This window comes from Condylura cristata, unplaced genomic scaffold (assembly GCF_000260355.1).
Source record: "Condylura cristata isolate star-nosed mole 26May11 unplaced genomic scaffold, ConCri1.0 scaffold00004, whole genome shotgun sequence".
NCBI classification, from domain to species: domain Eukaryota; kingdom Metazoa; phylum Chordata; class Mammalia; order Eulipotyphla; family Talpidae; genus Condylura; species Condylura cristata.
The window spans coordinates 34539751-34553146 of record NW_004567105.1 but is presented as its reverse complement, the minus strand read 5'-3'; the positions used below and the strand labels follow the sequence as shown (position 1 = coordinate 34553146).

General features: G+C 40.4%; 1 protein-coding gene across 1 annotated transcript in view; it reads left to right on the top strand.

Moving 5' to 3' along the window:
- HMGA2 (high mobility group AT-hook 2) overlaps positions 1-13308 on the top strand; it is a 126196-nt gene extending 112888 nt beyond the window's left edge. The window contains exons 4-5 of the mRNA XM_012735150.1: positions 2164-2196; positions 13261-13308. Coding sequence (XP_012590604.1) covers positions 2164-2196; positions 13261-13308 — 81 coding nt within the window. The remainder of the gene's footprint in view (positions 1-2163; positions 2197-13260) is intronic.
- Positions 13309-13396: the final 88 nt, after the last annotated feature.

Here is a 13396-nt window from a genome sequence, read left to right as displayed (position 1 = left end):
CATCTGCCTGTTCTGCTCCCCACTCTGTCTCTGGTGAATCCTCTCACTGCCCCTGCATCTCTGGCTCGTACCCCAGTTCTGTATGCATAAGTAAATAAATCTTTAAAAAAAGATTACTATGCATCATTGATAAGATTCCATTCTACTTATCAAAATATACTGCAACCATGTTTTTGGGGGACAACGGGTTTCAAGGTCTCAACACCATTCTGAGCTAGGAGACAACGCCTTAAGGAAGATAAGCGTCTGGCAGTTTGTTTAGTGTCCTGAAAGATTTCCAGACAGCAGTTTGTTTCCTTTTCCTTTTTATGAATGGCGGTAGTATTACGCTTTGTCTGCATTTTCTACCAGAGCCATTCATAAAAATAAAAACAAAACAAAATAACAACAACAAAAACTCTCTCAGCACAGTCTGGAGCCATTGGGTGCCAGAGGCGGGGAAAAGCACTGGGCCAGCCATAATCCAACCAGCATTGAAAGTATTCAAGGGTCTGTTTGTTTGGTGGTCTGAAAAGTATGAAGTGCTGTGTGGAAGGGCAGCTGGTAGAAGTTCTGTGACACGGACTAGGCTGGGAGCCAGGGCTGGCAGAGTTTCAGACATTGTCTTTCCCCTCATTGAAGTGTCAGGACCTAATTCATGGAAAATTGGGTGAGCTGGCAGCCCTTTCAGAGGATTTCATTGAGCCCTGCAGTGTGCTGGAGTCACGTGAATGTGCAATCCTGGGCCAAAAAAGGAGGGGGACTTCTCAGCCGTAGGAACCAGCCCGCCTGTGAGAATGTGTGGGGATTTGAAACGGTTTGGGAGTAAACATGTGTACAGGTGTAATCGGCAGGAAGAAAGAGAAGGAAGAAAATTGGTCTGTTCTTACAAATGACTCTTTTGAAATGAATACTCTCTTTGCACACACTTTTGAATCCTAAGAGGCACGAAGTCCTAATCAACCTTGTTGTGACTGACCCTGGAGAAAAACATCATGTTAAAACCTGGGCTTTTATTTTATGATGTCCCCTCCTCTGCGATTAAATGTCAAAGGGAAGAACTTTTTTTCAGTGAACAAAAAGTATGTTACCTTTGTGTTTCTATTGATCTTGGTCATCTTTTTTTAAAAAGACTGATGATTGTTATAGAACATAACTTAATAAGCAATGAAATATCACATCTTCACTGAAATTCTGAGAGGAAGGAAAAGGAGCTGGGGTTCTACTCCCCCTGATATAGAAAACTTGCCTTCACTTCTGGTATTTGGGAGAAGTGTGACCATTTTGTTTCTTTCACTTGGACCAGGAAAGCACGACACTATCCACATCAGTGTGACTCAATACACTCATCAGTCTCAGGGATGTGTAGATAGAATAAGTGAGGCTTATGTTTAGACGTGAGAAGAAACACTGGAAATAATCCATCAAGATCACATTTTACAATAGCAAGTAATAATTTCATACATTGCTGGTAGGAATGTAAAATGGTGCAGCTGCTTCTTACATGCTGGCAGCTCCTCAAAAATTTGCACATCGAGTTACCTATAGGACACAGACATCCCACTCCTACCATTTACCCAATAGAAATGAACGCGGGTCCACAGTAAAATTTGTGTATGTGTATGACTGTATATGACTGTTCATAGCAACATTGCTCATGATGCCCAAAAAGTGGAAACAATCTAGTATCCATCAACAGATAGGTTGATGTAGTATAAACAAAATGCAGTATATCCACACAGTGGAATATTACTTACCAATGAAATGGAATGAAGAACTCATGTGTGCTACAACATAGACAACCCTAGAAAAACATCAGGCTAAGTGTAAGAAACCAGATACAAAGATGACAGGGTGTATGATTACATTCTGTGAAGTGTTCAGATTGAGCAAATGCCTAGAGACAGAAAGTAGATTGTCAGTGGGGTAGGGAGGGGCTGGGAGCTAGACAGGCAAGAGGGAAGGGGGGTTGTCATGGGGTTACTTTTAGAGGATATGAAAATGCTTTGAAATTAAATTGTACCAATAATTGTATGGCCTTCTGAACTCATTAAAAAAGATTAAATTATGCACGTTACTTTTCAGAGACAATTGTCTATATTTAAAACATACATACTTAGTTGTTTTTATCACGTATGTTTCCTTTTAAAATCTAATGTTTCTTTTTTTTTTTTTCTTCCTTAGCCACAACAAGTTGTTCAGAAGAAGCCTGCTCAGGTAAGAGATGGCAGTTATGACCTTTTCTCCCAATTAATATAGAAAAGAAAGTGAAAAACACAACCACATTAAACCTTTAATTTGTATTTTTCTAGTTTTGATTTTGTCAGCATTGCACTATTCTTGAAAATGTGCTTGAGAGTCAGGAATACATAGTCTGAGATTGTATCATTAAAAACCATAGAAATACACAAAATAAAATAAAAAGGTTTTCAAAATAAAACCTTCCCTTCAGTGTCACATAAAAACAACTCATTAACATCAGATTTTGTCTTATCCACCTGACACTCCATATTCCATTGACTTGATACAGGCCTTGTTTTCTACAAAATATGTCACGATGTCCGATACGTCTATTCACTGAATTGTTCCATGTTTGATGGCCCCAAATTATCCCCCCCCCAAAAGTCTGGGAAACTGGAAAATCTAAGTTATACTGCTTTTACTCGTGTATGAAGTCTCCGATCAGGTTTCAATAACTGAATCACAGTCTCTGAGGTCTCTGGCAAAATCAAAATGGGAACCTACTTTACTCCTGTTATTCCTTATGCCTGAAGTTCCCTGACCTAACTATAATCTATAGCTAGAAACACCAGAATCATATTAAGGAAGTATATCGTGAAGAACACAGAAGAGCAAATTAATCATGATTGCCAGATGTGAGCTGATCTTAAGATATAAGAAAGTCCTACCATCCCCCCTTCTGGGCTTAAAGAGCAGATCTAAGTGAATTGATTACTCAGAATCTGTGGTGCGCTGAGCAACCTGAGGCAGCAGCGAGCCTCTCTTCCAGCTTCTACATTCCTAATGTCAAGTAGGTAGTTTGCAATCCATTGTGACCGGAGCCATTACACTGTGGGAATTGACAAGTACCACACACCAAGACTTCTTTTCCTAAAGAGCAACTTGTCAAACAGTAATCTATAGATTACAAACTCCACCCATTGGTGATTCTGCTTATTGGGTCTGGAGACTCAAGCTTTAGTTTTTGTTTGTTTTAGTGGGTTTTTTGTTGTTGCTGTTTTAAGATTTATTTATTATTTATGCATACAGAGCTGGGGTACAAGCAAGAGGTGCAGGGGCAGTGAGAAGAATCACCAGAAACAGAGTGAGGAGTAGAACAGGCAGATTGACAAAGTACACTGCTGAGGGGAGCAGGAGGCAGGTCAGGAGAGGTCTGCTACACCATGTGGGTCACCTCCTGGGTGAGGATCCAACTCGCACTGAAGCTGCTGCAGCTCGCTTACAGTGGTACATCCTAGCCCGTTGTGACACCAGAGAGGGCCTGTTTTTTGTTTTTGTTTTGGTTTGGTTTGGTTTTTTAATGAACTTCCCAAGTGATTCTAATGTACAGCCAGAGAGAGATGAGGACATTTGGTGAGCACACAGAAGAGGTTTAAACAAATGACCACAGAATGTCAGTGTACACAGGGCACACTGGAGAAATAGATGAGTGAGCGGGATACCATGTGTTATTTAATGGGGTGATTTCCAGAGGTTTTGATTTTGTTGTTGTTGTTTAGTTATGGAAGGCAAACTGCAAATATAAATTAGGATAAAGGAAAAAATGTTAGAGATGAAATGAATGGTATACTCAAAGCAGAGAAGAAAACAGATCGTGGGGTGAGATAAAGAAGGTGGCTCTAACTGACTTAAGTTGTATAGTAGTAGAACCAAGAAATGATATAAGTAAAACCACAAATTTTACCCACGAGAAGCAGGAATATCAAAGAGCCACAGACGGATGGGGTGCTCTACTAGATGACTGTCTTAGAGACCCTGCTCCAAATTTGCCCTTAAAAGAGAATTCCGATCCAGAACTAGAAAAAAGAACGTGAGTTCATTTGCCTTCCTTTTCTGTATTATCTCAAGACACAGTGATGAACTATATAAACATGAGGACTACATGGAGTTCATGGAGAATAACGTAAATTTTACATTACATTCAAAACAATATCTTCCTTTTCTGCGTCTCCTGCAAAATACCCTCCCAGATGACTATTCCCTATGACAGCTGCATTAACTCAGGCTCTTATCCTTTCTTCAGCCACAGAAATTTGAGGGATTGCACTCAGGTTCTGTTTTAAAGTGATGAAGATTTTAGCATATTTAAATATTTTACACATAAGTTAATAAACTAACAAAACCCAAAAATTCACTTAGACTTAGAGAAAATATGGTGGTTATCATAGGGAAAAGGGGAGAATAGAGTCAATTTGATGGTGTTAACAGCACTAGGGCTTTGGTGGTAAGTGCTGTGAAGTTTACATATTTACCAAGGTGTGAAGCTGTACCTGTGAAACTTACATAATATTGTTAAGCAATAACAGATCAATTAATTTATTTGACTAAAGCAAAATGGAGAAAGTAGCTCATCAGCACTAAAGGAGACGTAGGTTTTGCATCTAGCCTCATCATTGAGTAAATTGTTCTCTCCCTTTTTACTCATTTCTGAAATGGGATAATGTCGCATCAGGCAACACCACACTGACAAAGAGTGGTGGAGCAGCTACATAATGCAGGATGCTGCCGAAGAGCAAGATCCTGGCCTCTTTACTGATAAAACAGTCATACAGCATTAATCATGTGAGGAAGTCAAAAATGAAAGGGAGAATTAGAAGAAGCTGGGGAAAAGGCGGAACTGTGCATCTGCTGATAGTTTGGTATGTGGAACAGCCCTGACTTCAATCTTATCAATAAGGTGTTCCATTGATCAGCTTCTGGGGTCCTTCATTACACATCACTCAACAGCCCCCCATGCATTCGGGTCATACCTCATGATGTAGACCCTTCCCAGGGTGCTCTAGCTTTATACTCCTAATTGATGTGAAAGGTGCCTCGTAGGGTTGGGCTCTTAAAATGGAGGCTGGATGAGCCATCTAGGCTTAACAGACCCACAGGATAGTATCAACACCTCTTCTCTTACTCCCAAAAGCATTTTGAGAGATTTATAATTACATAAATTTCAAGGAGTAATTATTATACTGACTTATTTGTGGATGTTAGATTTTTTTTATTTCCAGAGATTTACATTCTGGAAAATTCTGTATTCTAATTAGTTCTAAAGTATCAGTATGCCTTAATGTTTGTGTGTATTAACTACCGATGTCTGGAGTGGAATAAAAATGTAAGGGAAACCCTGCTGCAGGGGAAGGTGATGGGAGTAGCTTGGACTGTCCACTCGATATCACCAAAGCAAACCTCATGCATCCCCATGATTCTAATGGGAAAGTTAATTGTCTCTTAAAAATCTGAAAGAGAGGGGGAAAAAAATCTGAAAGAGAAAGAAAATCTGCAAAATTCACACCAACTTATTTTTTCATTCAAAACCAGTGATAACTGAGCTTACTAGGGAACTTGCCTTTGTTTTCATTGAATGTGATAAAATAGGTAACAAATAGAAATTAGCTCATTTCCTGGTTTTTTAGCAATTTGAGGCAGTTGAATTCTCAGCCATATGGATTACATTCTTTAGTAGGAAATGGTGATAGGTTTTCTTGCTATCATCGTTTTGTTTTGCTTTGTTTTGTTTTTTAAGAAGAACCATAAGACATACTGTTGTTATTGATAGAAGGAGCTTCGTTTCTCAAATTCTTATTTTCCTAAGACTAAATCTTACACCACCTCAGACGTCCAAAAGGTTTTCCTGGTTTATCAGATACCTCACTGTTTCTTGATGTCCCCTCTTAAGGCTCTAAATGGCGATTACAAGTGACTCCCTCTTTATAATTCAGACATTTCCCCCTTACATGTGCCCTACCCAAGGGGAACACAGGTTTTAAAATCCTAACAGTTCTCCTTCATTTCCACCCAACTTCCTCCTTGTTGTATAGCTGTGGCAAACCATCCCTCTAGCAATTAAGACAGGTATAAACCTGCTTCTTTTCAGTGTCCCAGTGAGAGAATTGGGAAGTTTTCCATTTCCAAAAGACTGGAAACAAAAGCTTTCTATTTTGAAAGAGAGCTTTTACCTGCAAGTAACATCTGCTGTGGGCGGTGTGTACAGGGCAAAGAAACCAAAGTATGCTTTGGTTATCATGGGATTTCCCCCCCCCCCACCCCTCCTTTCAAAAAAGAAGGTGAATGTTTTTACAGAGACTTCAAGGGCTGTTTTAAGGATGTTTGTATTTCAAACAACCTAAACACTGTTTGGAGCAAAATGAGAGATTTCATTTGGGGACAAGCAAGTGGCTGAATTGCCGTCAGCATCTGGGTCTCAAAGAAGGCATTTTTACTGGGGGCTTTTAGTCTAGACATACAAAGGAGGCAAGAGGCAGAGGCGAGAGCATTCCAACCCTCACTCTCATCTTTTACGCAGTACTTTGGCCAATGCAGTAAATAGTTCATAATAAATCAGAATTGCAAACGGGCACTCTTGTGCTCACTCGAGGACCGTGGTGATTTATATCACCTCAGGCATAAAGAGTACTGATTTATTTCGATTTCTACTTCTGCCCTTTCATGCTGGTAAAACATTTTGTGGGCCAATAAATATTTGGTGTACCAACTGGCAAAAAAATGAAGAATTCTATCAAAGCTGGCCCTGAGTGGCAGACACTGTTTTGTTGTAAAGGAAATATTTTTTTATTTAACCCCTGACCTCTGACATTGCAAAGGTCAAAAGAGAAGGAAAGAACAAAGTAGAAACCAGCGTTTAACCCTTTCAATGAGGCAGCTCAGGAATATGACAGCACAAGGTAAGGAGAGGAAGCATATCAAAATGCTTATTAACTATAAGCATAGAAAAGGATTAGCTTAGCTAGCAGTGGGAATAAGGAATATTGGCAAGGTGAAGACAGTTGTTCCTTAGCAAAGACTGTGTGGTAGAGATGATGAAAACTTCTAACAGAACATCTCTCAGTTTGAAGTAATATGTAAATCTTTAAAAGGTGAGCTTTTGTGTCCTGGACTTTACAGATTTCCTCCAGGAGTTTTCTTGGTTATTGTTTTGTATTGTTTTAAGCTTGATTGTTTTTAACTATGTGGCAAAGTGTGGATTAGGTTCAATACAAAATGTTAATGTCTGCCTGCCTTTCCTGTGCATGTTACCAAATGTTTTTCCTTTGCTTTTTTAATGTGAGTTGAATCAAAACCAATTACTTATTTAAGATAGGAAATCTCTTATGTTGTCTGAACTTACTGACTCAAAATAATATGAACACAAATAGCTGGCTTTAAAACCTGGACTTTCTAAGAAAATCTTTAAAGTGTGAATAGAAATAACGTTCCTTTGCCCAAAATACTTTCTTTATTGTCGGGAAGTGTTTGCTATTTGGTAAATATAAGTTTAATAATTATGACTTATTATTATAGATTTTTCGTAATCTTATTCAGAAATCCTATAAGAATAATGAAAAACACTTGGTGCAATAATGACTTTTAAAATCCAGAAATGCTCTGTTCCCTGACAACAAATATGCAAAATTTTGTGCATGTAGAAATCAAAGACAAAAGGCTTCCCCTGTCTGTGCTATCAATAAGCACAGCTGGAATCTAACCACTCTGCAGCCTTTAACCTAACCATTTTTAAAAACTACTTTGCATAAAAATAAACACATTCCTCAACAGTTTTAGAAGTATTGAAGCAAACTTCCTTCTTTTAAATGTTTTCTTCATGCAAAAATTCTTCTGCTACATCTTTAGCTATTTTTTAAACATGAGGTTTCTTCAATGAGACTTAGAACTGGCGTGGAAAATTGACCAAGCGCGTGATTCTCAGAAATTGTGACTCACAGAATCCCGAAACTTACAGAAAATGATTTCCCCATCTGAAAAATGTGACTCCCTTCTGAAGATATTTTTAAATAGCCCTTCATCCAAGGGATGATATTTGTAGTATCCCAGGGCTGAATCTTATACCTCTTTTTGCAATGTTTTCAGCAAGGGAACTCAGATCAAGGGCAGGAACAAGACAAAAAGGAGTGTGTTTTAGAAATCTAAGATGACTTAATTTTGCTTTCTTTGGGAAGCATTATTTTATAGTAGTAATTGTTATTTCTCCACAATTTATCATTTGAATCTCAGATGAAGATATAGACATGTGTTGAGTGATGATAATTAATAATCAAAGTTCCACATTAAAGGCTTATAGGATTTTTATTCTTTCTTCCAAAGCTTTGTCACACTATTTCTCACACCCTGTAGGACAGCCAGAAGGGTATTTGCATTCCTGGTCTAACACAGTGGGAATAAGTTACTTCCCTGCTATTGATATATTTCTGGGTTTGGTGCTCGTTTTGAGGGACACATAGGACTAACATGCATAGGACTAACGCTTCTTTACCCTAAACATGCCCCACGAAGGACTTGAAAATGGTATTATTAAGCTAATGATGACATCTGCAAGGGCGTCCTGGTACTTGTGCATTTCCATGTACATAAAGTCAAAAATAGAGACTGGGTACAAAGTCCATAAATATCCTCACTTTGTGAGACTCCTTTTGGAAAACTTCTTTCCCGCCTTGCATTTTCAGCAGGATCTTTTGCGCTGGCAAGCTCATGTGGATTACCTAGGTTCCATCTAACATGTTTGTACAAATCTGATATAAAGTTTTCCTAGTTGGAGGAAATAATCACTTTCCACTCAGTGAAACAGTCCCAATGCATTTTAAATTAAAATATCTGACAGGGAAATAAGAAAAACTCAGTCTTGTGGTCTTTCAGGTCTCTTAGCTGCAGATGGAACTCGAAAAACTGGCCTCTGGTTATTGCCCTGAGGGGGAGAACCCTTCTTGCGGTTCTGATGAGCAGTTCTGATGAGCGAGCCTAGAGATGTAGTGAATGTGGGAAAGATTCAGATGTGTCCTTCGGAGTCCTTAAGGATTTGAACACACTAAGATGACAAAAGAGATAGGTCATTAAACTGTAATACTTTTTCTAGATCACCAGGTGTTTGTAGGTTTATTGGCAAGTCAGCCTAAATTACAAATATATTTTTAACTGCGGCATTTTATAACAAAAGAGTTGCAGAATTATTCGTGTGGGGCGACAGGGGAGGGAAGAAGTAAGGACTTCTTAGCCAACATGGACTTCCGGGACTTTGCAAGCCTTCCCACACACAAAAGGGTTGTGGGGTCGTGGGGACGTAACTCCTGAGGTTTGCCTGGAGAGAGCTGCCATTTCTCGGATCCATTTAGAATCCACTGGCTTCCCTTCCACTGCCGACCTGCTGTTTAGTCTGCATCTGAAAATTAAACCCAGAGCTTCAGCTATCGCATTAAATATTGAGTTTTCCTCCAACGCAACCCTCACTGTGGCTGTGTGGTAAGTTGTATGATTAAACTCTTGAGACACTTGAAAATTCCGTCAGGCGTTAGGGGACAAATTTGAATCTCAGGCTTTTGTCTTCCTCCTTCTAGATTCATTAGTGGAAAAAAGTACGCAGAGGTGCATGCCGCCTGAGTTTTGTTGAACAAAATCAAAAGAATGGAGCTATGTGCAAAGCATATTTCAAGATTTTAACCAAAGCAATGAAAGGGTTACATTTATTAAATCCCTTTTTTGTGTGTGAACAAAAGAAAAACTAAGGCAAAATGAGGGCAATTTGCCAGTAGTCATAAGAAAAATATGGTTCTCTAACGCTGCCCACTTTCCTTTCCCTCTCATCAATTTTCTGCCAAAGTAATTCCCGTGTTTTTGCTGCGGTGTGGTGTAGCCTCAGTTGTCTTTTGTAAAGTAGCTGTGTGGATGGCGGGGAGCTGTTCAGTGTTTAGAGGCCTTAGCGGCTGGTGCTCATAAAAATGTCACTGCACACTTCCGCTTTGAAAAGGCCTTTCATCCTGCATTCCTGAAGCCTGTTCCAGGGGTAACCCTCCTTGACCAGACTGTGCTGTTTGGCCTCCCCACCTTGCCGACTAGCCCCTAATGAGACACGGGTACCTCTTGGCTGCAGAATTTCAGTCTCCTTGTAGCTCAAAGCTGCTGTTGGGGGGCTACGCAGGATCAAAGGTCCTTTGGTCATATGTTGCAAACATGAAGCAATTTAAACATCTCAAGGTGCAAGCTACTGACTATGATAAATAGCAGTATCTTTTGAGTTAGTGAAGAGGATGGAGTCTCAGGGGGTTCCCTCCCACCTATGCTGTATGGAACGATGATACCCTGGGGACATCACAGACAGTTGCTTATTCCCACCATCATTGGTTTCTCTCTACTTTTTTTACACCATAGCTGGGCTCCCTGTGGGGTCCAACTGGCCATGACACTTAGAGCAGCCCATGATACTTTTGTGACTTCGTCACTGGGAAGATTTTTTTCTCTCTCTCTCAATCAAACACGTTCTTTCACAGCAGCTACACAGGAAGCAAAAGGCCACTCATTATCCTGCTGACAGTAGAGGTTTTCAGAGAAATGCCAAGCACCCCCCAAGGTCATCTACCTGGAGGCAAGGCCATCCTTTGAAGGGTGGCCAGTCAGGGTGAAGCCAAGAGGAGAAAGTTCTCCACTAACTAGACATTTGGGGAAAACCACCATTCTCTTCTGGGCATTTAAGAGCCCCATTACCTCCAAAAGTTTGACTGAGTGAGATTCCCACCTTCCCATCCTACTTACGTGCCCAAACAACTGATAGCTACTAATAGAAGATTGCCAAGGTTAGCAGAAGATACAGCAATGAAACAACTTTCCAGGTGGCATTAAGAACCATGAAAGGTAACAATTTGAGGAACCATCATTTTCAGCTGAGTTAGTTGTATTTCAGAGTTTTGAATAGACTCCAATCTAGCAAAGTTTCTGAGAACTTTTTGAAAAACCATCACATTCCAGCTACTATGAGGTCTTTGCGAGTTCATGGCCTGAAAATTCTATATCCTTCTGGACTTGAAAGTACTTTGGTTTCCAGGTAGTATAGAAAAATGGAGCAGTTGGAAATGGAATAATTACATCCAGGAGGTTTTCCAGCTTCATTGAGTTCCATTCCTTGGTTAACCCTGAGGAGAAATAGAACATTCTTCATTCTTGCCATCCTTTATAGGATGGCCCTTTTTTTTTTGGAGTGGTAACCTCGGCCCACACCTCATGTCATGATGATCCATGAGTCATTTGGAGATGAATGAAGAGTGTCTGTCTGCTGAACAGCTTGGTGACTTTCTGGAATTTAAATATTAAGTGACAAGACAAGGTCATAGGCCAGCTGAACCTTGGCTTGTCTCTCCTTCTTTTGTCCATGGCTTTGATCATGCGACATCCTCCTTAGTAACCAGGACTCCATCAAGAACCTGGGGGTCGTGGCCTGTTGCCTATCAAGAGGTATAAACCTGCTGCTTAAATATGTGAAGCCTGCAGTTCGGGGGTTGGGAGGAGAGGGGAGGTAGCTTCATCCGTTCCACATTTCCCACATACCCAAAGCAGACTAAACAAAACCGGTGTGAAATCTCATGACTTGATGCTGCTGTGGTTTTATATATGTATACATCTATATATATATATATAGAGAGAGAGAGAGAGAGATAGGCTCCATTCATTTGTAGGTGTGTTTATTCCCAGAATTTACAGCTCTCTCAGTCTTCAGGGGAAGAGAATGTTTGAAATCTTTTCCAAAGGGTTTGTAGTAAGCAGTGGCCTGTGATTAAAGCACAGGGTAGAGCGTGTGTGTGTGTGTGTGCATTCGTGTGAGTGTGTGAGTGCCCGTTCATGTAGGCTTGCCCCCCTCCCGTTTGCTGCTTTTACGCAAAAGCGTCACACATGGTAGCATTTAGGAGCCCTTTCACAGCTGAAGTGTTTCAAACACTAATGAATGGAAGTTTGGTCATATAATGCAGACAGGCTTTAAGGCATTCTTTACTGAATGGTGTACTGTAGTGACCTGGGAAAGGAAGAGAGGTATAAATTGTATCAGTTAGCCACCCAGACAAAATGAAGCCATGTGGAAAATCAAATCTATTAAAGTATGAAGACTGTTATAAGCTGTTTTAAGCTGACCATTCTTAAAGGAGCTCAGTTTGCTGCCGGAGTAAATGTTTACCTCTTCTCGCAGATCTTTTTCACATGCCGTCTTAGGAGACAATGTGCAGCATTTGATAAAAATCATCCTCTCACTAACGACACTTTTATCAGAAATGTTTATTGTCTCCGCTTTACCACCCAAGTCTGAAAGGTACTGCACATTTGTTAAATAAGCAAAAGGAAAGAGAACTGTGCAGTTCAAGCCAACTTGCAGAAACTCCAATAAATTCCAGGGCCATAAGGAATCAGAAAAAGGAAAAGAGGAGAAGGAATTAGATTTATAGGAAGAGGAGGGCCTGCAACAACATATATATTAGATTTTCTCTGCTTGGCTAGCCCACCATTAAATGTTTGTTTGATGTGGATTTAGGTTTTGAGATGGAGTGCTTATGCCAAACTTTGGTCACTGTCTCAAAGTGCGCTTTAATAAATATAAGAATGAGGAAATCGGTTTGGAAAGGAAGTTAGTCGTCCTCTCTTGCAAGATCTTTCTCAGTGTCTGCTCTTGCGCTCACCCTACCACCCCATGGCACAGTCACAGTCACACACAGGTTCTGGCACCCCTCTGGCTCCACCCAGCGCTTGCAGCCCCTGTAACCGCCAGATACATTCCTTGCTGTCCCTGATTTTCCCATCTGTAAAGTGGGAATAATAAAAGCCAGTCCCTAAAGGCACCGAAAATGTATCAACTGGTATCACTGGTATCTGGAAGATGGGTTTATTTCTGCCTGCAAAAATGCTCTCATTAATTTTTCTTTCCTTATTTGTACACTTTTTTTTTTAAACTGATGACTAGAATGCTGTTGGGAAGAATATACTCTTTTCTTTTATACTCCCCCTAATTGGTGCGTAAGCCTGCACTGGCCTAAGGGTCTCTGGACTGCAAAGAATTACATTTGTTGACCAGCCACCTTGATGTCAATCCTTAAGTCAACAGTGGCTCTGGGGGAAAAACACCAGCTTGATTCCTCAATTACAGTTTAAGAAGGCCTGGGAGAGGGAGGCTTGCCAAGCATTCCCATCCTCTTTTGAAGCAAGTATATGTGCTGTGGAAACCCGTCCCTGAGCACCTGGTGAGAAGGCCCGCGGTGTAATTAATGGCCGTGCCCTTGTGTGTTCCAGGAGGAGACTGAAGAGACATCCTCACAAGAGTCTGCAGAAGAGGACTAGAGGGCGCCAACATTCGATTTCTACCTCAGCAGCAGTTGGATCTTTTGAAGGGAAAAGACACTGCAGTGACCACTTACTCTCTATCGCC